At 38.5% G+C, this 24,303-nt stretch overlaps 1 protein-coding gene across 14 annotated transcripts in view; it reads right to left on the bottom strand.

Moving 5' to 3' along the window:
- Positions 1 to 24,303, bottom strand: part of lpp (LIM domain containing preferred translocation partner in lipoma) — a 239,637-nt gene that overhangs the window by 154,859 nt on the left and 60,475 nt on the right. For 8 of the 14 annotated variants that reach the window (XM_053683518.1, XM_053683517.1, XM_047158490.2 and 5 more), the window contains one exon: positions 18,229 to 18,271. The exons of 2 other annotated variants lie outside the window; for them this stretch is intronic. Coding sequence is in view for 1 of the 12 variants with exons in the window: in XM_053683516.1 (XP_053539491.1) it covers positions 18,229 to 18,271 (43 nt within the window). In the remaining 11 variants the exon portion in view is untranslated. The remainder of the gene's footprint in view (positions 1 to 18,228; positions 18,272 to 24,303) is intronic. 4 more of the 14 variants (XM_053683520.1, XM_053683519.1, XM_053683521.1 and 1 more) reach the window with 1 other exon arrangement.

Here is a 24,303-nt window from a genome sequence, read left to right as displayed (position 1 = left end):
CACATTTGAACCAGAGTGCACAGGAAATTAATCACCCTTAGCAGACCCTTTCCTTGTTGCTGCTTGTACTTTTTTTTTATAGCACGGAACCCAGTATTGAATCAGAAAGCCCTTAGAAATCAGGCCTCATTATGGTGGAGAAAAAGCATAACATGCGTCATTAAAACATTCAGCTGGATCCACATGACCTGAGGACTGTAAAAAAAAATAAATGCATCATAAAATGCCACAACCTGTCATTGTCCTCAATCAGGCGCCTGCTGCTTTTTCACTCAGTTAGTGGATTCAATCAATACACACACACACACACATACATACACACACACACACACACACACACAGTCAAATATCTCCTGGCATTTATATTGCTACTGAGCATATACGGTACTGTGCAAAATTCTTAAGCACCCTAATGATTCCGTAAATAAAAATTTTGCCTTAGATGTTTATTTTATGACTTGACTTTATTGAGTCAGTTAAAACATTTTAGATCTCCAAACATTATTTCCAATCCAACAAAAGAAATTGGAAAAAATGTTACAATAAAAAAATTTTTGTATGCCAGTAAAGAAAGTAACATATTACATAACAGGACACTTTTCAGACCGAAAAAAAAAACACCATAATGAATGCAGCTTTTTTTCTGCAAAAACAGAAGCAAGTGTGACAGTCAATGTTTCTGGAAGAACTGTGGCTGGTTTTCCAAGATGCTCAGCCAATTCCCTTACAAAACAGCACAAACTGTACTTAAAACAAATGACTGCTAAACTTGCAGCGCAATAAGACTCACGTGACACATACCCTGGCCCAGTGCTCATTGTTTACGTGACTTCACGTGAATTTAACACACCTGACATTGATGTAGCATCTACAAAATGGTATTTGTACAATCCAGACTCTACACTTGCTGTTAATTTGCACTAAGAACAGCTCTAAGAACTGTATATTATACACTTGTATACCTATTCTTCTTATTTAATATTAGATCATGGATTTTTAGTTTTATTTTCTTTTGTAATATATGTGGCATTATGCTCTAACTGTGTTAGCTAGATAGCTGCTAAACTAAATTCCGTTGCCTGTGCAATTACAATAAAAAATAATCTTATCTTGTATTTTTAGACTACTGATGCATTCTGGGAGTAAGGATTATTAAACCAAATACTGACTTTGTTTCCACCCATCCATCCAGCCATTTTCTATACCGCTTAACCTACGCAGAGTCACGGGGTGCTTGGAGCCTATCCCAGGAAACTCGGGGGACACCCTGGATGGGGTACCAATCCATCACAGGGTACAATCGCACACACATTCACACAACAGACAATTCTGGAATGCCAATCAGCCTACAATGCATGTGTTTGGACTGAGGGAGGACACCGGAATACCCCGAGATAACCCCTGAAGCACAGGAAGAACATGCAAACTCCAACACAGGGCAGAGACGGGAGTCGAACCCACAACCCCAGAGTATTTTTGAAGGGATCTAGCATTTCTTTACATGTGCCTATTTTTTTTAACATTTGCACAGTACTGTATATATTAAAGAATAAATATTTTGGGTCATATTTTGGATTATAAATGTATACTATCTTTTTCTATTCCATCTGCTATATAAAGCACCACATTTAATAAAATGTCAGATGTTTAGCCCATGATAAAAGTGGTAAAGAAACTATTCTACCACTTGCAACTTATTTTATCAACACGTGTCATTATTTGAGGACTGCAACAAAGCCAACACTGTCAAGACTTTATATTACAGAATGAGCAACCTTGTGGATGAAATCAGTTAAATTTCAAACTCAAGAGAAAATCATCTTTAGAGTGTTTCATATCTTCTGCCACATCAAAGACAGCAATATCATCTGAAGCCGAGCCATGTGAGACGCTCCAGCTGTGTAAAAGTATGCATCTTCACAGACGTTGTGAGTGGCCTTAACTAGTGTGCCTTTAACTTGAAGGTCTTATCTCGGTAGGAAACTGAACGCTTATCTAAAAGGAGGACCATAAAAAAGAGGCTAATTCATTTATCTTTTGATCTGCCGTATTAATTTCTGAAAGTATTATCAATACTAAAGGTCAAAGTAATGTCAGGAGAAGTTCCTTGTGTGTCACTCTTCACTATGTCAATCACAGTGAGCGTTGCTGTTTGACTTGTGTGAATTGAACAGTTTCAGCTTGACACCGACTGACAATCGGACATTTGGGATTTGAAGAGAAGTCTGTGCTACAGCTTTAGAGAGAGTCTGTGAGAGCCTGGAAGATGAAGAGAATAAGTATAAAGTCGAAAGTGACTGCAAGAGGACACGTCAACATATGCTTATGCACACCATTTCTAATGCAAAACAACCCCAATCTAACCTTAGATGCCCAAACAAATTGAGTATGACCATGATTGGAAATCTGTTTAACAGCTTGACTTTGACGTGATTTAGAAAGTTAATCACAGTTACAACCGAGTGCTTCTAAAGTGCATTCATAAACTTAAAGCAAAATATATTTAAAGTTAGCATGAAGTGTTTAGAAAAGCCAGTTCCACTTATGCTCACTTTCTGTCCTACACATGAGCTAGTCATGAGTCTCACATTTGGCATACGTAATTGCCAAAATACCAGTAAAAATCACATTCCTCCCCCCTCTATATTTATGTTTCCGTTTCCCAGTTCCAGAAGCAACTCGGTAACATCAACAGTGATTGAACAGGTTTGGGCCCCTTAGTTCCAGTGAAGGGAAATTGTAATGCCACAGCATACAAAGACATTCTATACAACTGTATGCTTCTTACTTTGTGGCAACAATGTTGGAAGCATACAATTATGTGGGGAGCTAGGATATTTAAACAAACTACATACTGTAGATTAAAGTATGCAAACGTATTCTTCTCATAAAACACAAAATCTTATCTAAATGGTAAATGGTCTGCACTTACATAGCGCTTTTACCCAAAGCACTTTACATTGTGTCTCATTCACCCATTCACCCACACCCCAATGGTAGCAGAGCTGCCATGCAAGGCGCTAGCCTGCCATCAGGAGCAACTTGGGGTTCAGTGTCTTGCCCAAGGACACTTCAGCATGTGGAGTCATATAGGAATTAGCAAAGGAGGTGGAGGTTATAGGAAGTAGCAAAGTCAGAATCAGTGTTGTCCTTGAAAAAACTAGATCTCGCAGGGAGCTTGGAGGCGATCCCAGGGGACCAGTGCACAAGGCAGGGGGCGGGGTACCAACCATTTCTTGGCACAATGGCACACCCAATCTCGCGGAAAATTTGGAATTGCCGATCAGTCTTTAGAGCATGTCTTTGGACTGGGGGAGGAAACCGGAGTACCAAGAGGAAATCCCCGAAGCACAGGGAGAACAGGCAAAATCAAAATCAAACCCCCAACCCAGGAGGTGCGAGGCAAATGTGCTTATTGCTTATTGCTAACCAATAAGCAACCCTGCACCCTATATGAAAACATGTAGAATAAATGTATCTCAATCAGCCCAAGCAATTGTGATTATGTAATCAGTGTGACAGTACTGATAATTGTGATAGTTGTGTATGAGTATGTACTACAATCCTGATGAATGTTCAAGCTCAACATACTCCTATGCGTAATGAGGTGGTCAATCACTCAAAATTGCCCATTAAACAGCTGACAAGTTGTCAAAAAGCAGGTGAATACAATGCCCTAAGAATGACTGCTAACCAACATTTACCAAAACTGTCAACACAGAATAAAAATAGAATATAATATTTATCTGCTATTCATAAATTTGTAGTCCACTGAGATCTGTAAAGAGTAAATCACTCAAAAAAATCAGTCAATAACTTCAAAAAATAAATCGGTCTGGCACTTAGAGTGTGACATGGCCAGAGACCTTCCATCTCCAATAAACTGAAGTGTTGTTTTCTGTTCCCCTCGAGCAGCAGCAGGGGGGCGTCTGGTAAACAGCTTGGTGGTTAATATCCGCTGAGAAAGCTGCCAGAGTGCATCATTAATCTAATCAAAACAGCTTCATTACAAGAAGCCACATTACCCTGCTATCAGTTTGTTTATGCCAGGCCAAGTCCGTCATCTCCTAAAATAGTCTCGCTGGAGTGGAGATGATACTAAATCTAGTATTGAACACCACAAGAGGACTCATATCTCATTGGGTAAGCAATATTCAGCTCTAAAACAGCTCTGATCACAAAAAATGAAACATGCTTAAGGTGGAGAACTTTCTATGAATAGACAGGCACAGAGTTTTGCAAATCTATGGCATGAGACCGCAGTATTTTGAGGTATTCCTTTTTTGCTATTTTCCATCTAGCAAGCATTTTTCCTTGCATTACTCTTTCTACAATGAGAATCCCAGTGAAGAATCCCAATGAGGTGCTTGGCTAGTTCAGAAAGGGTCTGAAGTGGTACAACAGGAAAGCATTCACCCTATCATTTGAGCTCAAATCCAAATGATGCCATATTCATCCATGGCCAGGAGTCCAAGAGAGAAAAATTGGCTCTCCCCTGCTCCACTGTCAATCAGAGTGATGCTAGTCATTTGTGGGTATCTGTAGTCTCGTGCATGCGGAAGAAGGCAGTTAACAATTTCTTCTGAGTGTGTTCAGCTGCCTTGTGATGTAGCAAAAACAGCAGACCCTCCTGAGTTGGTGATAGGAGAGCGCTAGCTACAGGGAGGGACATGGCAAATTATCTCCTGATGTACTGCCATGTCACAGCTCGACCTTTTCCGAGTTGCTCTCCCACTGGCATGCCTGGTACACACGGCCTGCCAAGAGAATGCCAATTGGGGTTTGGTGGGGGGAATGGGTGTCTTCATCATTGCACATAGAAAAAGAAAAATATACTGCACTATCATGTTATAAAAGCAGATCACAGATCTGAAAGCATTCAAATCACAAAGACAAAGAGGTGTAGATCCTTCCACACTAGAGGAGGAGGCCCACTCATAACCCCTATGAGAAAGCAGAAAGATCTTAAACTGAGTGCGCGTGACATACAGGGTGATGTGTCTAGTGCAGTAGTTTAGCTAAATGAATGCTAATTTGCCAGCTGTTTGCAGTCCTCTTGCTTACAGCCTGTTGTCGCTCATTACCCTGCATGGCAAACAGGAAAGCACCATGATTGTGCAAGTCTTCCCTTGCCAGTACACAGCCTCCCTTTGGTCAGCCTTGCCCCTTGTTCAGCCACACATAGTAACTGGATGACTTGCGGCCCCAGGCTAACATGGCAAGAGATCTCAGAGATGCACTGGTCCCCAGAGACAGTCCACAGTCCCACAATGTGGAGATGCCCTTGATTTAGTCAACCACTGTCTAACTGCCTTGCAAAGTCTAAGAGAACACTCCCTAACCAGATAAGCAATGGGATGGAAGCACATGTAGGCAGACCTAAGGAACCAGCAGGCCCATGATGACTGGGAAAGACAGCAGTCATCATGGGCATTTTCCTGCCATTGAATCAAGCCAAGCAGTATTGCACATGTATCCCCAGTGCTTTGAGCATGACTTGTACATTTGGAACCAGTCTTAAAGTCTGGCAGAGAGTGTTTAAAGTCTGGAGTGTCTGGTGATGAAGACAAGTTTTGAATAAACTTGCCGTCCCAAGTCACCTGTCCCTGGTGTCCCTGTCCCAGATGCACAGGCCTTATGGCTGTTTACAGCTGGAATTGAGTGGCAGTTGCTCTCGAGAGACACTGACTACTTTATAGATCTCAATGCTCGTACCAAAAGCAGGAAAGACTAGAAAAAGTGGCTTAACATTTCCCACATGTGGCATCTGTGGTGCCAGGTTCAGCTCACTGGAGGATGAAGAGTCGCCCAAAGACGACTACCACAGTAGTTGCATTGTGGCCTTTAATTCTTCAATAAATTCAAAAACATACAAATTTGCACCCGCTTGTTCACAGAAATCTTCTCAGACTTTATAATCACACTTAGGTTTGCTATGACTCTGATCTTCAGAATTCTTTTAATTTTAACAAAGGCTACACTATAATTGTAATAAGTATTTTTTTTTTTTTTTAAACTTTTAGTTAGCATCACCCGTCTTAAATAAACGATGTTAATACCCATAATAAATGGATATTGATCATTAAAGCTTGGCTAAAATACTATAAATCACTTAACCTCTTGATTTTGTTCCTTTGTTTTAGTTGGATGTAGCTCATCAGATATAGTAAAACTTGACTGCTGGTTTAAGTGGTGATAATTCAATTCATTTTAGTCTTCTCAAATTACTTTAATTATTGTTTTGTCAGGTTTATTATTGCAGCCCTAATAAGCATGAAGAAAATAAAATGTGTTTTGGAGAAATGGTATCTCAAGTTTCTCTCACCTCTTAACACCAAAAGCAAAGACATTCTTCTACACTAAACTATTAAGAAGGAAATCTGAATCCTCAGGAGTCTGAATGTAATGGCATGCTAATACGAGATATCGATAATGATGCAACCTGGGTAGATGGCGCATAGCCCCTCTGTCTATCAGTCACACAGCACCTCATCTACTTTTATATTATCAGCTCGATTAAGATCACCTGCAGAAAACCCTAATGGGAGAGGATGTGGGCCTATCAGCCTCAACAATTCATACATTCTCTTTATTTTAATACAAAAATATTCCATTAGATAAAGATTTAGAGGAGTGGATGAACTTTCAAACTCTGTAACCGAGCTCAGTATAAACGCATCGCTAAACCCGTGCTTGCGGCAGCGGTGGATGAATATGAAACTTTCGGCCTCGTTCTGCTAATGGAGGCAGGTTTAATGTTAATGAAATGAGCAACCCCGTGGTGAGAAACACTATCATAAATTAATTATGCTGACTTGTTGCGACAACATTCCCTGTGTAAAAAAGGATGTGTGCCATGTAAGCTTCAATGATCCTTTTTCTTTTTTCTCATTTTACTCTCTTGTTTTTCTTCTGTGTAATGCAGTTTCATCACCAACGGTCTAGCGGAGTGAAGACTCCACTGAACACCAAGCATGTGGTTTCTTCAAGTAACTTGTGATTAAACCGGTTCAATCAGTAACTGATCTGGGTGCTAGAATGGTTTTTGACTACCTGAGTAGTCAAAAGTTGTACCTCAGCTACTAGTCTACACCTGCATAATTTTCTTCTCCGCCGTCCCTATGGGTAAATGTCTATTTGCATACGAAAAGCATAAGACCTGGACATTTTGTTAGGATACATGGCATCATGGACTCTATCAAATATCAACAGATATCACCTGACTACTTCTGCCAGAAAGCTTAAAATGGACCATGGTTGGATCGTCCAGCAGGACAATGATTAAAATCAACACAAAAATGGTTTAGTGACCACAAAATCAAGGGCCTGCCATGGCCATCCCAGTCCCCTGACTTGAAACCCATAGAAAACCTGTGGAGTGAACTGAAGAAGCGAGACCACCAGCGAGGACCTCCAAATTTAAAGGATCTGGAGAGATTGTATGGAGAAATGGTCTCAGATCCCTTGCCATGTATTCTCCAACCTCATCAGGTATTATAGGAGAAGACTCAGAGCTGTTATCTTGGCAACGGGAGGTAGCACAAAATATTGACTAAAAGGGTGCCAATAATTGTTACACACCTATATTTAATAAAATTTTTAGATAAACCTGTGTTGTGTTTGAAATTGTTTGACATCCATGAGAGCAGAGTGTTTTTGTGAACAAAAGATCAAAAGGTTAAAAAAATCAAGACAATTTTTCCCAGCCTTCTTTGCTCATATTTACCAAGGGGGACAATATTAGTCGAAGGCACTGAATTTACCCTTCACTAACCACACACCAACTACACTTCATCCTCCAGCGATGTGTAAATATATCTCAAACGTATCATATGTACAGTATATGTATATTAAAGTGTCACATTTGCTTACTAGTAATGCAATAAATCTGTCTCTCTGCTATTTATATCATTCAGTATTTATAACACATATGGTAATCTCATTAAACACCACAGTACTCTTAAGTCACAGTGGCTCAGTGCTTAAGGCTTTTTTTGGCTATTTATCGCAAGGTTATGAGTTCAAATCCAAGCCCTGCCAAGTCACCAAATGAGTAAATAGAAATGTGCTCTTAGAGTCAGCTCTATAGGAGCTGCAAGTTGTGTAGTCTTGCAGTCAGTCAGCTAATACATCCTACACAGGAATCAAGCTTTTACTGTGGCTATAGTCAGTATGGCTATTTCTAAAATGAAGACTGAAAACCTGTCCAGTGAAAAAGCAACAAAACTATACCAACAAAACCATAGTTTTGCAGCTAAAACCATATCACAAAATAATGGCCATATACAAATACTCCGACAACAAAACCAGACTGTAGTGCACTTAGTATTGACCAGGTCAGCAGAGGAGAAAAAAACAACAACAAAAAAAACAGCAGCAGCTGAACACAGAGCCATTACCAGAGCAGGATGGATCAAATCCTGAATCAACCATCAATGAAATCCCAACAACCTTCAGGAATTAGTACAGGAACAATTTATGGTTTACAAAAAAAGAGGTATCAATGAGCAGCAAAAACCAACAGCCAGGTTGCAATATTCCAATCCAATATATGGAATACTCAAATACTCCAAATACCAAGATATCCACAGGTATGGACAGCTGACCATCATGTTTAGTCATATGAAGTGTCATACTAATTCAAAAAAAGGTTTTAACAAACCTATTGGGGGTAAAGAGGTCCATCAGGACATTTGGACTGGTTATGTCAATCTTGTGAATTCCTGCCCTAATTCTGAACACAAAAAGTGTTTATGTCCCAAAATGCTTAAAAATACTTCACTCCACACTTCCCACCTTTCCTATTTTGCATCTTTCCACTGTAAAAAAAATTAAAATAAATCACCATATTCGCAAGTTATTTAAGTAGTAAATGTGAAATATACTCTCCCTTTCTCCACCACGCAGATTAATCTGGTGGTTACGACTGGCAAATACTATTCAAGGAAGCATCCAAAAACCACACCATTTCACTCTAAATAGTAGGGGCAAATCATTAATGATCCCTCAGTGCTCTGTTAGCACAGCTCTCAGGCTCCACGGTATGCACAGCCCATCCAATGCTAATAAGCTAGCAAAAACAAACTGCATAGGACCCAAAAATGATCAAACAAAATAAACAAACACTTGGTCACCACTGAGCGCATTTTATTGTCTGTTTGTGTGTTTTCCATGAATTTGCTTGTCTAAATACAATACATTTTGTTATCTGATCTCTGCTCTGAGGTGTAATGGCATTTGACATGAGACTAAAATTACTATACTATTCTAAATTATATTAAAAAATGATACTAATATTACTATACTAGTATAGGATTTCCACAGTGACTCACAACATCGCAGGTACACCACATTTTTCAGCATTTTCTATCCTGGCTCATTCAAAATGACAAATAAAAAAAGTCGAGATGTGCTGTTATTGGAAAATAATCAACAACGGGGTGTTGTGATGCAGCCCAATGCAAAGCGGAGAGCTATAATCACCCTGAAGTAGATTATGGTCTTATAACAACATGTCCCAAAGTGTTTTATTGTGCTTTTATCCATTTACAGTTGCATTTCATGTTGTGGAATAGCCACAAAACTAGTTTTTGATATCACTTGCATCATAGCAGCACTATTTTTTTTCCTCTCGTTCAAGACCCAAAAAAAAAAAAAAAAAAAAAAAAAAAAAAAACCACACACACACACACACACACACACACACACACACACACACACACACACACACACACACACACACACACACAACACACCTTGCCATGTTACTGAGAAATCAGAAAGACTGCGTTAGGAACAACATTAAGAGACTTGCAATGCTCTCACGACGGAGACTTGATCTATAAATATTAAGAAGACAACAATTCCACCCATTAAAAAAAAAAAAAAAAAAAAAGTAATAATTTATATGGAACAGCCACCACGCAAGTCCCTGTGTAAGTTATTACTATAGAAACAATGATGTATTAGATGAGGACATAAACCTGGGATTTGCAGTCCCCTGACTTGAAACCTTGTGTCATCTATTGACAGAGCTGCTGTTACAGAAAATGTATCAATACCATCTGACCAATCAGAATCAAGAATATTGCTGTGGGTGGATAAAATAATTCTATACACTGCAGCTTTAATATGGCATGCTTTGGAATCTATTTAAAACGAAACATTTTGCCTTCACTGCCTCAATGTTTTTGGGGCATGTCGTTTGTATTAATGAATGGGAAGTGAAAATGGGGAAAGCACTGTTTATAAATCCATTTCCCTGTTAGTATAGTGGACGCAGGTGTAGACCAAAGGCAGTAGAATCTCCAGTTCGGTGCAAATAAGATGAAGCAAAGAGCTTAGACTGATCTCTTACCAGATATCTCTCGTACCAGAGAGCACACTGAGCTTGGCAGTAGGTCCTGCTGCTCGATCATGAGATGAAAGTGTTTGAGGGATACAATCTGGCTCTCTTTACTGCAACCCCAATAAAATATACCACAAACTGAGGAAACATCAAATTTCTCATAAGAGATAAATACAAGGAGGATATGGAAGATAAAGATCAGGTGGTTTAAGCTCAGGATTTAAAGTTCACCTAAATATAGCAATCTTTTTAAGATAAGTAAACTTATTTTCAGGTGTCTGAATCTGAACAAGAGCTCAGCTGTAAGTGAAAGTAAGAGGGTGTGCTAGAGATATGGGAGAGAGCTTGCTTTCATGAACAGCCAGAGTTCTTGAACTGAATGGGTATCTGGAGACTCCTCACACCTCCTGGAGCGGCTGGGATTTAATGTGGAGTAGCTAATCTAATGCGCTTCTCTGAGGCCCAGAATGGCCCTTAAAAGCCCGGGGTTTTTACTGAATGAGCCGATGAGTGAAGGAACACAGCCAAAAACACAATAACCTCTCCCTCAATCCACTTAAAAAGAGGCACTCTGTGAATTGGCTCAAAAACCATTAAAACCGCTGACGATTCTGGTGGACGCTCGTCTTTTTTGTTTTGTTTTTTGTTCCATTGATTCACCATGAGAAGGGAAATAAGACAGACAGGGAAAGACTGAGGGAATGACAGAAATGCTGAGTCAACAAAGGGAATGAACAGCAATATTGTCTGGTGTAACAACTCCTGTGTCTTCTAAACTACTGACAAAATCCATCAGCGTGATCTAGAGCAGATTTAAACCTGGGATGTGTGTAATGGCAAAGAGGAAGCCATTATTAGACAAAACACCCTCATCACAGCACAAAAACAGAATGAGTAGTGAAAAAAAAACAAAATCAACACAAGCCTGCTGTATAAAACCCATTGCTTTATAAACAGTAAACAGACTAGTTTTACCAAAATGATGGCATACTTTTAAATGACTGATTACTTAAATATATATATATATATATATATATATATATATATATATATATATATATATATATATATATATATATATATATATATATATATATATTCCTTTAGTCCCTCTGAAGACTCATCCATTAAGGTATTGGGGTAATTGTTGTTATGGTAACTCATATAATAACTGCGTCATTGCCTCACGTTAAGTGACCCTGCAGCTTCGTTAGTAACGGCTGCCATGAGTATTCAACATTTGGCTTTTCTCTGAATGCCAAGCTGGAATAAAATCTGAAATAACACAGGGGACAACATGTACTTCATGAGTCACATCTGATGAAAAACAGCTTGTAGGACTGAAATGGTCAAAAATGAATTAAAAATCGAGATAATTGCAAAGTAAATGTGCATACTGACCCATACACACAGAAGACATAAGCTCATACAATGTGTGTGGTGCTGCTCTACAGTTCAGAGATGTGTGTATTTCCAGAGTGTATTTTCAGAGTGTGTGTATTTACAGTGTTGGGATTATAAGGGTGAACAATGACTCATTTTTTTTGTGATTGTAATTCTTAACTGACTAAACAAAAGATATTTGATTGATCGATTGATGTATTAAATAAAGAGCTTCATATCCGTATGGTTTAACCAGTTCATAATTTGCATGTAAAACTCTTTTAAAGTGACAAAATATGCATATGAGCAAAGAAGGCTGTGGAAATTTGTCTTTATTGCATAAACTTTTGATCTTTTGTTCAAAGAATTCACAAAAATACTCTTCTCTCATGGATATCAAACAATTGTAAACACAACAGTTTTATCAACAAAAAAAAAAATCTTGTTTGAATGCATTTCTCTGTAAATTGGCAGACAAAAATGTTTCTGTAATCTTCTGAATTCACTCTGCTGCTACCATCATGAGTTGCATCATCAATAAAGATTAGTGAGCCTGTTCCAGAAGCAGCCATGAAAGCCCAAGCCATGACACTACCTCTACCATACTTGACTGATGAGCTTGTATATTTTGGATCATCAGCAGATTCTTTCTCCACACTTTGACCTTTCTATCACTTTGGTAGAGGTTAATCTTGTTTGTGGATCATCTCTAATTTTTTGCAAATTCCAAATGTGGCTTTCTGATTCTTATTGCTGATGACTGGTTTGCATCTTGAGGTATGGCCTCTAGATTTCTGCTCTCAAAGTCTTCTTCAAACATTGGACTGTGGTACCTTCACCCCTGCCCTGTGGAGGTTGTTGGTGATGTCACAGACTGTTGTTTTTGGGTTTCTCTTCAAAGCTCTCACAATGTTTCTCTCATCAGCTGTTGTTGTTTTCCTTGGTTTTCATGTTGGCGTATTCTTTTTAACAACAAATGCAGTCTTCACAGGTAAAAGTGAAGGTTAAAACCAAGAGGAGATGTTCAGAGCTATTTATTGTTTAAACAATCAATCTAACAGGACACACCTGGGAAACACCTGTCAGTCACATGTTCCAGTATTTTTGCTCACCTACAAACTGGGTGGTTTGAAACAAAATGCTCGTTTAACACATCTACATATAAATGCTGAAATTCTAAACTCCCTTCTCATACTCATCTTTTGATCTCAAACCCAAATGTCATCAGTCTACAGCAAAAACTAATGAATTGGCCTTGCTGTTCCAATCATTTTAGAGGGGACTGTATGTAGGTGAGCGTTATGCAACACACACGCACAAAAAAGTCTTTGTCGAAGAACCCTATGGTGGATTCTAAATGTGGCATGTTCCAGGAGAAATGGACAATGACATCATATTTCTTCTGGGAAATAAATCACAAACCCATTTGTGTTATTTGCTCTTAGCACGTGGCTGTGCTCAAATAATTGAATATTCCAAGGCAGTATGAAATCATAGTAGAAAAAGTATGACCTGTATATTGGGCAGATTCAAACAGACAAAATAAAGGAGCTAACTGCAGCTCTCAAAAAGCAACAGTCTGCTTTCGGTCATACTCATGAGATGAAAAGTGTTGCTGTGAAGGCTAGCAAATATTAACCAGGGATTTGCTTGCACTGTGTTTGTTGTTATAATATTACAGCTCTGCTTTGTTAATCCCATCCCCGCCTGCTCCAGAAGAAATTCTGACAGATCCGGTGATATTTTCCAATACATTTAGTTGGTTCCCTTTCTCAAAATATAAAACAAATTAGTCATTTTAACCTTTGTGACCTTGACAGGGATTAAGCTTTTACTAAAGATGAGTGAATGTAAACAGTAAATGTGCCATGTGAGCAACCAGTATGCGCTCACTCACGTGTGGACTATGCTCCTTGCAAAGGAGTATAATCCACCCACAACTTTTTTTTTTTGTTGGGTCTCACAGGATGCGCACCTCTACTGCAAATTAATAACAACCTGCATTGTGGGTTGTAGTCATATAAATAAGCCAGGTCACTGACACCAATTTGAATAAACCTAATAAAATGAATTATGCATATATTATTCATGTGATTGAATGCATTAGCATGGGACCTTCATTGAATGATTTTAACCAATGTGGCGCCCCACGTGATCAAACAGTTAGCCACCCCCGATTTACAATAATGTAATAAATGAGTAATTGTAATTTGCTTGAATATTGCAAGATAATTATCGTTTTAGTCATCATCGTGCAGTATCGTCTCACTTGACTATAAAACTGACAGGTGCAAATAGAAAACGTCACAAGGCCCGTGCAGAGCTAACACCCAAGCCGAACATGCCATTTCAGCATTTTGTTCAGGTGAAGAATAAATGCTACCAGGCATCTGTTCTCTCTCTCTCTCGCTCTCACCCACAGACACTCTATGATTCATCATGTCACTAGCTGTGACCTCAGTAGTTAAGCTTAAGTGACTGGAATGTTTTGATCCAAATACCTAGACTGCTAGTCACTGTAGAAACCTTAATACTCAGGTGCTCAGATCATTTCTTGCATGAAATTCTATTTGTCTTTAACAGCTTTGGATAAAATTATCTGTTTAAAAAATTGCAAATGTAAAAAACACCGAAAATAAATAAATAAACAAACAAACAAACAAACAACAAACTCAAGCAGGTTTGGATAAGGACTAATTCCTGGCAGATTCAAGGACGCCTGTATAACATCAGACATGATTTTGATTAGCAGGTATGATTGTTTCTGTGTGGGAGAAATAAAAAAAATTAAAAAAGAAAGACGTGATGAGGAAGATCACACCTGGGAAGAGCAACGTTCTCAGGAAACCTGTTCAATGCGGCACAATCAGCAAATAACAGCTCATGTTCCCACTTGGGCTCCAAACCATCTGTACCTCTACAATGTGTGTGTGTGTGTGTGTGTGTGTGTGTGTGTATATAAGAGCTCACCTGTGCTCAAGAAAAACGTGTCTCTCTACCCAAAGAGTCCTTGCTTAATCACAAAGTATCATATAAAGCAGGAAAATCTCAGTATAGTTTGATGAACATGTTCAGGATGGAGGGCTGTGAGGAACTGTTCTCAGTGGGGTGATCATTTGTGTGGATTGTGTTTTGAGCACACATGCTCGAGTCTAACCACACGGCTGTGGCTCCCCTCCGGAGGCCATCATTATGCGGATTTGTTCTGCTTGCACTTATAGTCTCGGCAGATCAATCGCAAAAAAGTGCGCGTTAAAGCCTGTTACTGGAGTCGCAGTTATGGAGGGAGGATTTGAGAGAAGTATTGTTTGAGGGTTATATCGTCCATGGCACTGAAATTCCCATCACCGTGAACAATGTTCCCCACCACCTCCCAGTCCCCCTCAAGCCCACTCCGCTAATCAATTAGGATGAGAGACACATTTCACGCTATCTGTACATAGTGAAACATTAATGTGTCTAGTGTAATGAAAGTGCCTTCAGATATCTGCCTCTACTTTTTTTTTTTTTTTTAAAGATAATAATACACTACTAAACATGTTTGCAATGTACCTGTACCAGACCTCCACACATTCTTATGCATTTTTATATACACATATCTGTGCATCATAGATGATGTGAATTTTATAAACAGCAATCCAGTGCAGAAATCACCTGAGAAAATGTATCTGTTTAATTAGTTTATTTGGATCCCTGTTTGTTCTGGCCTTCCTGGGGAACCCATCATGGACGGACACTTCACGTAAAACGTCTACGCAAATATCTCAAGGAATTATTCCATAATATTGCTATCAGATGATTACTGATTACAGATAGATTACTGACAGAGAACTCTGACGACAGCTGCATAATTTTTTTTCTTGTGTTTCATTCAAAACCGGCAAACACAGTCTGTAACTACCAACACTGCTGGAATATAAACTGTGGACACTTTTAAAAAAAAAAAAAATTGTAGAACACTCTGCTAATTTAATTACTACTAAATGATACTTACTAAGACTTTCTTGAATGTTTGAATATAAATAATGACTCATTCCTGGACCACATAAACGTAGACCCTTACAAATGAGCTCTACATGTATAAAAGAGGTTTAAAAAAAAAAAAAAGAAAAAGAAAAAATTTATTGTTGATTTTACATTAATTTACTGACAACCTGGGCTATCCTGTATCAGCCAAATGAGAATATGTACTTACATAGTATAAAATAACACAATTCAGGTAATTCAAATAAAATAACGTAAATATAAATATAAAATAACGTAATTCAGGCACTATGTTTTTACAATTGTTGACTATAAATTTTATAGTACTTTACTGGCAACCCAGGTTGCCAGTTAATTACTGTAACAGTTTCGGCATTTGTACTGTGGATTTTTGTACACCATTCACAAGTGCATGTTTGACTTGGTGAATCAACGTAAGCACATTTAGCATACCTGCACCAACCACACCCATACACACATCTCATCACATTCATCACATGCATATAACATAGGCTGAAAATGCATTTGTTTACTCAAGCTTACCATAAATAGACTTTCTTTTACGTAAAGTACACGGTCTTATCCATCAGGGGATAGTAAGCATACTTAACAATCTCTCCCTTCACTTTACCTCCCTCTCCCTCTCTCCTTCCGTCAAGCCACACATCATGAAGATGCCAGTGATCCTGACCCTTTCTGCTCTCCGGACCTGCCTGATCCATCCTGATGCCCTACCTCTGGATGGAGCTCTCATCAATTGGAGATTGCTGATGATGGTGCTGCTTGATTTTGGAGCTCAATTTCACATGGACATTTTCACTATGGTTGCTGGGACTATGGTTGCTGCTATGGCCTTAGGACTGCAATTACCACATACAACTTTGCACTCAAGTCTCCTTTAGTGAACAGTGGACTAGTTCAACAAACAGACTTCATATGAAAACTATAATGAACTTTCATTTACTTTCACACTATCCGTTGTTACCCAGATGAGGATGGGTTCCCTTCGGAGTCTGGTCCCTCCCGAGGTTTCTTCCTCATATCATCTTAGGGAGTTTTTCCTCACCCCCGTCGCCACCGGCTCGCTCAATAAGGATAAATCCACACACTTAAAATCTGTATCCTGTGTTTATATATTTCTGTAAAGCTGCTTTGAGACAATGTCCATTGTGAAAAGCGCTATACAAATCAAACTGAATTGAACTGAATGACATGTAAACCTATGTACAACTGGAAATAGGTAAATAAGAACAAATAAGTGTGTAACAACACAGGAGTTAAAAGTTCCTCACACATCAAAATACAGTTTAGGAAACACTTTCCCAAGTGTGTCTGTGTATGTTTCTGGGTCGGGGAAAGTTTGCATACTTTCAGAATTTCATACTTTACTTGCAAAAGTTCTTTCTCTTCTAATATTCTCCAAACAGATCTGACTTATTAATGTTGAATGAAAGGGCTATGTGTCGGGGTCAAGTTAAGAGCTGTAAAATGACATAAGGCGTCACATCGTATTTTCCTCTTAAGAAGTGTTAGTCAGAAGAGATTAAGCATGCATATGGCATGGGTGTCCAAAATACATACTCCAAGCCATCTGCATCTGGGCTACAGTCTGAATGAGCACAGAAGTTATCTTAAAAAATAAAATATGGAACATAATTGGAAAATATGGAAAACTGGAAAAAGCCAAACTAAAAAGCAGATGCTGAACTTTTTATCCTTTACATTTATTAGCTTAATTCTGTTAGAACATTTATTTGCCAAGACACAAAGAGACCAAATAAGTGAAAACGGGCGAGTGAATTCAGGCGAGTTAAGGCACACTGGCTAACATTTTCAATATCTTCAGAGTGTGTGTTGAATTAGTCATTTGCTGTACTAGGTTTAAGCATGCAGCAGATAGCAAATGTATTAAATTACTCAGTAATGCTGTGCAGTTAAATTAAAAGACAAGGTAATAGTGGCAATCAACATTTATTTAATTATTTATCAGGCAGTGATCAATATTTTGTTCCACCCAGCCCTAAATAAGACAAATTTGAGCACCCCGTCATACCGAGTGGCACACAGACAGTCACAGAGGAAGGGGAGGTCTGTGAGTCTCTCTGATACACAGTTTTCTGCATGCCTCTCTCTTTTTTCCTGTCTCTGTCATTTTCATCCTCTAGAAATAAGCAGTTCACTTAGTGTAGAGACTGAACCCCAGAAAGTGGAACAGTAAAACCCCTCCTCTGAAGACAAAACTCAAATCATCAGATGAATTGGGGGGGGGGGGGGGGGGGGGGGTGGAAAAACTCATTAGGGAGAGACGAGAGAGTTGAGGAAAATGAGCGAGAGAGGAGAAGAGGATATATAGTAAAAAGAATAAGATAGGAGTATAAAGAAGAGGAGGACAAAGAGAAGAAGAAATGAGGATTAAGAGGTGGATAAGGAGCAGGAAGGAAAAGACAGAAAAAGTGGGATGAAGAATGGAGGAGAGAGAAGAGGTCAAGGTAGAGAAGGCTGATGAGACTTACAGGACTTTTCCTTGATGGACAGCGATGAGTCACCAGCAACTAACTGGGCAGAGAAAGAAAGAGAAATAGAGAGATTCATTTTAGTGCATCACAAACTCCATGAACACATCCAGTGTTTGTCGTTTATATTCTTTATTAATTCACTTTTTTTAAATGATCTCACATGATGACTGTTTACTCTGCATCTAACTTCGCCAGTCCTTTCTCCAACTCAAACCCCAGTAGAGGATTGTGGGATATAAAACTCTAATAATAAAACTAATAATGACAGCAATAACAAGAAAGGAACATATACACACAAACACACAGACACAAAACTTGCTAAGGGAGCTGTTCGCCTGGTCTATTTCAGGAGAAGTGCGTATCCTGTTTGGATGCACAGGTAATAGTGGGACGGGGTGTATGGTGTTTGCTCTCTACGGGCCCACACACGCATTCCCAGCTCACAGAGCGACTCCTTTGTTCTCGGATAAATCGACACTGTCAAGTTTCCCACGTTATCAAGAGACCACAGGGGGGAAAAAAGGAGTGGGAGCGGCGCTCCTACACGCGATCACACCGTTTCATTTGCCTGTTACTGTTTCTGCGCCCTCCCCCAGTCCCCCTTTTTTTTTTTTTTTTTTTACTTTTCTATATGCAACGTCTGCACAAGCTTTCTTTTCAAAGCTCTGATTGAGGGCAATGAGACAACAGAAATCTCTTTGTGCTCAACCAGATATCCAAATGTGAAGTGTCATGTCCACATAGTCTGGAAACTGAGAAGTGTGTGAGTGATGTGAAGCGCACTGATAAGCCGCTCATTCAAACGCATAATTACAATTGTTCTACTGCTTATACAGATCCAAACTCTTCTGATTTGAATGAGAACTTAAGAGCAAGGATGCTCATCCAAGAACTAAAAAAAAAAGGAACCAAGTACACAGGGAAAAAAAAAAAAAAAAAAAGAGGATATAACGTTCCTGATACAGTGAACAAACACAGACACACACAGTCCAGTAACCAAACTTTACCTCAGTAACCAAAGGGAAATGTTTTACCTATATTAGTTTTTTTTTCTTCATAAAAGCTGTTGCCTTTATTTTATATATATATATATATATATATATATATACACACACACACATTTTTTTTATATATATATATATATATATATATATATATATATATATATATATATATATATATATATATATATATATATATATATATATATATATATATATATATAATGTCCCCACAAGATAAAAACTCTCAGATATTCCTATTCTTAGATGGAAAATAAAATCAATCAAGCAAAAAAGTTTCATACTTGAAATAACACATAGGGTATAAACCTGTTAATATATAATTTAATATAAAATATAATTTCTTAACCCAAATTTATCTTCAGTAAGCATTTCATCTTAATCATTGTGAGATCATAAAACAGAAAAAAAAATTGTCTTCCATTTACTTTGTTCTTCAGTGCCTTGGGTGTGGGTTTGGTGGCTGTTCAAAATAGCAGCACTTGAATGAATGCAATTTGTCTACAGAACAATTAAAACACATTATTATTGCTTTATATACACAGTAATGGGCAAAGCACCATCACTGATCACGTACTCGTTGGGTATTGAACCATTCTGTACACTGCAATCACACTGACATGGTAGTGTGTGTTGTGTTGATGTGTGTTTCAGGTGCAGCAGTGTTGCTGGGGGGTTTAAAACACTGAATTGGTCCACCATGTAGGTGCACAGTTAGATATTAAAGCTTATCTTATTTCATGTACAATTTGTGTTAATTGCCCTTTAGCCCTTCATACAGCACTGCTGCGGACTTGATATTTTAGTTGGAGGACTGTTCTCGGATCAGCAGTGACATGAGGTGTTTTGAAATCCTAGCTTCAAATAAGCACCCAAATAATATCAGTTCAGCACTGGTCCAGAGCAACAGCTGCAAACCAGTCAGTAATTGGATAGCTACAACATGACCTATAATGGAAGGTTTAACTGATAAAACGACCAACATGGTGACATACAAGGCAGGTCAACTTAAAGTGGCAAGTATCAGTAGACAGAAATGGATGATGAGATATGATATAATATACATGATGAGACAGTGGAGGAAAATGAGACGAGTTGATAAAAGTTACATAAAGATTGCATTTATACAACGCATGATGTATCGAGACATAAGATACACCAGAGTATCTAATAATATATCTAGACTGGCACATTGCCATCTCGGTCCTTGGTTTGATCCTGTGTCCACTTCAGTCTTTGCTGATTTTTCTAGCTTGCTCTCACCTCCCAAGTAGGTAAATTGGTCACTCTACAATTCCCCTACGTGATGATGTGTGTGTGCATGGTGCCCTGAGATGGATGTATTCCCACCTCATACCCAGAGTTCCCGGGATAGGCTCTGGATCCAATCACAACCCTGACCAAGATAAAGAGGTTCCTGGATGGATGGATGGACGGACGGACGGACGGACGGACGGACGGACACACACATACCATGGACACAGGAACTACTTCTTTTTGAGTGACTGGTGTCCATTGTTTTATATATCAGGACAGCTCTACGTAAATGCTACTCCCGCTATGTACCCGATTTGGAATTTACCCATGACCATAGTCAGAAATATCTCTTTAGGTCAGGCCTAGATTTACACACAAAAGACAGTATTGTTATGTTGCACTTAAATTAATAAGTTTACTTATGCAGAATGGCATTGTTTATACAAAGTGTGGAATGGCTTTAATTAAAAAGTACAACATAATACCAACGATATGAATATAATTGTTACCTGTTGATACATGTAAAATGCATATACACTATATAAAAAATGCGTATATAATTCAAATATCAAACCTTCCACACTTCACTTAGGTTTAATCAAACGCTTAGGTTTAATCAAAAATGTCATGCCAAGACAAAGGAATCCAAATCCATGACACCATTTCCTCTAAAACATTATTTTCATAGCTCCTTAATTAAAAATAATGCATCCTTGGTGCTGAAACACAGCCTCAGCGGATCTAATCCAGAGCTGGGCCAAGTTTCCAGACCGGTGGAATGACTCACCTAATAAATTAAGGCAACTCCAATAAACTCCAATAAATTCTTCATGGCTCACAGCCAGGAGCGAAATCCACAGCCAAAGACAAATTCACTGCACTCACTTCCGCTTGACAAGCTTCCCTCATCTAATCATTATATTAATTATTATCATTACAATAACCTTCTGCCAGCCACTTCCCCTACCAGTGAAAAAAAAACATTTATATCTGGAATTCAGCTCCCATCATTAAAAAGAGTCTGCTGTTCACTAGCAGTTTTGTCCTCCAAAAATTCAGGCTTTAACTCTTTTACTCTCCTATTTTAAGCACAAATGGCAGCAATTTGATTTCAATTCCAATTCCATTAAGATAATTGAGGTTAAACCTTTTTCAAGTGCATAGACAAAGGCTGGGAGACAAATTCTCACATTATCTAAGTCATTTGCCGAGGGAGAAGGGGATCTCAAATCATATTTAAACAATAAGGCAATTCAAGTACATTAGGTCATTAACACTTTTCTAAAGAGGCTAATCTGTCAAAGGAATGCAATTTAGCTACTGAAAAGTACTGCTTCTTTTACATATGGGAAAAGCTCCCTTATTGTCGAGCAAAATATCACTTCATTCATTTTCTTGACCCCAGGCGATTTTAATCACTCTGTAATGCCACAGTGACCTTGGCCAAGTGACCTTGAGAATAGTGACCTTACTCGAATGTCAGTCTTTTTTAACAGAGCCAAATTCTAGAAAGCATAGAAGCTGTTTTGAGACTTCTCAACAGTTATGTAACTATATAGACTTATAGCTTTGCTTCCTCAGCTCCAGGGCCCACAGTTCGACCCTGAGCTCGAGTTACATTCTGTGTAGGGTTTTGCATGTTCCATGTGGATTTCTTCAAGGTACTCTGGTTCCTCCCACCTCCAGCAAACATGCTAGGAGGTGGAGTGAATATTAGGTGTCGCTGACTACGTTTACATGCACATCAAATTCTGTTTAAGGTCTATTTTCGGGTAGCAGCCATATTCCGAATACGATGTTTATATGCATACAGGCATCAGAATATTCCTGAACACATGGTTGTTGTAAGTATGGCTGAGTTGCCATTCCTAAATATCTAGCCTACATCTAAGCATCTCTTAGCACCCACTATTCCTTGCGGAATGAGCATACGCATATATCGCTTGTCAGTGGATTTTCTGAATAAAGATGTTTACATGCAACAAAGTTACAATTAAAACAGGCATACTCCAGGGCTGGGAATTAGAATTTGGAAAATCAGAATATTGTCTTAATCTGAATCATTTGCATGACTCAATACAATCCTAATTCAAATATTGTTGTGCATGTAAACATAGTCAATGTGGTGCCCTGTGATGGACTGGTATCCCATCCAGGGTAGATTAGTGGTTAGAAGATATCTGGATAAATGAATGAAGACTGCACATTGGATGAGAGATGATCTGAATTACCCACAATGCACTGTGAGCACAGGTCAATTTTTGTACGTAGAAAGTGAGCTTACAAATAAATGTATAATGAAATAAAGGATTGTTTTTCTTCTTCAACATGCAGACTGGTGAAATACTAAAATAATATTTGAATAACTGAGTGGGGAAATGTCATGACCGCAGAAAATTCATGATCCAATTAGGAAATGCTGAGCAGGCCTAGATGACCTGGATATTGGATCAAGATGGCAAGAGGAAAAGACTTTGGTGATTTTGAAACAACAACAACAAAAAAAACGGTTCATTACTGGAGCATTGCTGTTCATTACGAATTCATTACTATGCCTTATTTTTTTGTCAGAGGACAAGCTGATACAAGCTAAGGGCATACAGAACAACTTAGCCTATTGACAAAGAAAAATACTCATAACACTTATAACTCATAACATCTATATGACACCATTTGTCCTAATGTTTTAACATCAAACTTTCCTCATCAAGCTTGCTGTAATCAACCAACGTGCAATCGACTTGACCATGCTTCAAGTCAACTCTTCATGATTCCAGTTTGAATCATATATCCAAATCGACAACTCGTGTCCTTCAACCCACCACACGTCCATTTTAGCATCACTCCAGTTTATGGTGCACAGAACACCTGCTGTATTAAAACCCTCAGCTGAAAAGGTAGCCCTGCTGATATCCAATGAAAAGTACGTACCCATGAAATTACCTTCGCCTTTTACCTTGCCTTTTTTTTTTTTTTTTTTTTTTTAACAGGGTATAAATAGGAGCGACTCTCGTCTGCCGGTGGAGAAAAACTCATGCAGTGAGGGTTAAACGCCACCACTAATGTATTTTGGTAAAGGGCAATTAGACGCAGGAGGTCTTGGGAGACTTTGTTAGGCTTTGGTCTTTAAGTCAGTCAGGATTTTTTGTGATTCCATTCAAGCCCTGATTTATGTTTGATCCCAAATACATGCAGTAATCCGGATGAGCAATCAGATAAATTTAGTTAGTGGGCATGTTGTGGGTGATTAACAAAGATTAATTGTGTGAATGATATCACATGCAAAACGGAGGCAATAAAAATTTGTAAATGAGGAGTGTGTGTGTGTGCCTCTCAATAATTGTTCAGATCTCAAAAGAGACTCATGGAAAACTAATGGAACTGAAATAGAAAGTCAAGTATAAGGCTGATTAAAGGTGATGAGTACGTATTGAAAATCCAATACGAACCTAAAATAAAACTTTGTAGTCATGAAGGAGTTTTCTGTTCAGAAGCTATATATAGTTGCAATCAAAATTGTTCAACCCCCATTGCATATCAGTTTTATTGTCAAAATGTAAAAGACTTTAAGCTGTTTGCAATTAACAAATCAAACAAAAGCAATTGAAATAGTTTAACACAACGAACGCTTCAAGTGGAATGCTTCATTTATTCAATCCCTTCATGGTGAGCATCTTCAGTACTTAGATGATCAGCTTTTGCTGTTATGACCTGCTGCAAAATGAGATGCAGAGCTTCTGGCAGTGTTCCTGAGGAATCTTAGACCATTCCTCATGGGCAATGGCCTCCAGTT

The sequence above is a fragment of the Ictalurus punctatus genome, chromosome 11 (genome assembly GCF_001660625.3).
Source record: "Ictalurus punctatus breed USDA103 chromosome 11, Coco_2.0, whole genome shotgun sequence".
Classification (NCBI taxonomy): Eukaryota; Metazoa; Chordata; class Actinopteri; order Siluriformes; family Ictaluridae; genus Ictalurus; species Ictalurus punctatus.
Note: the sequence above shows the minus strand (reverse complement) of the source record. Positions and strands in the feature narration are given on the sequence as shown.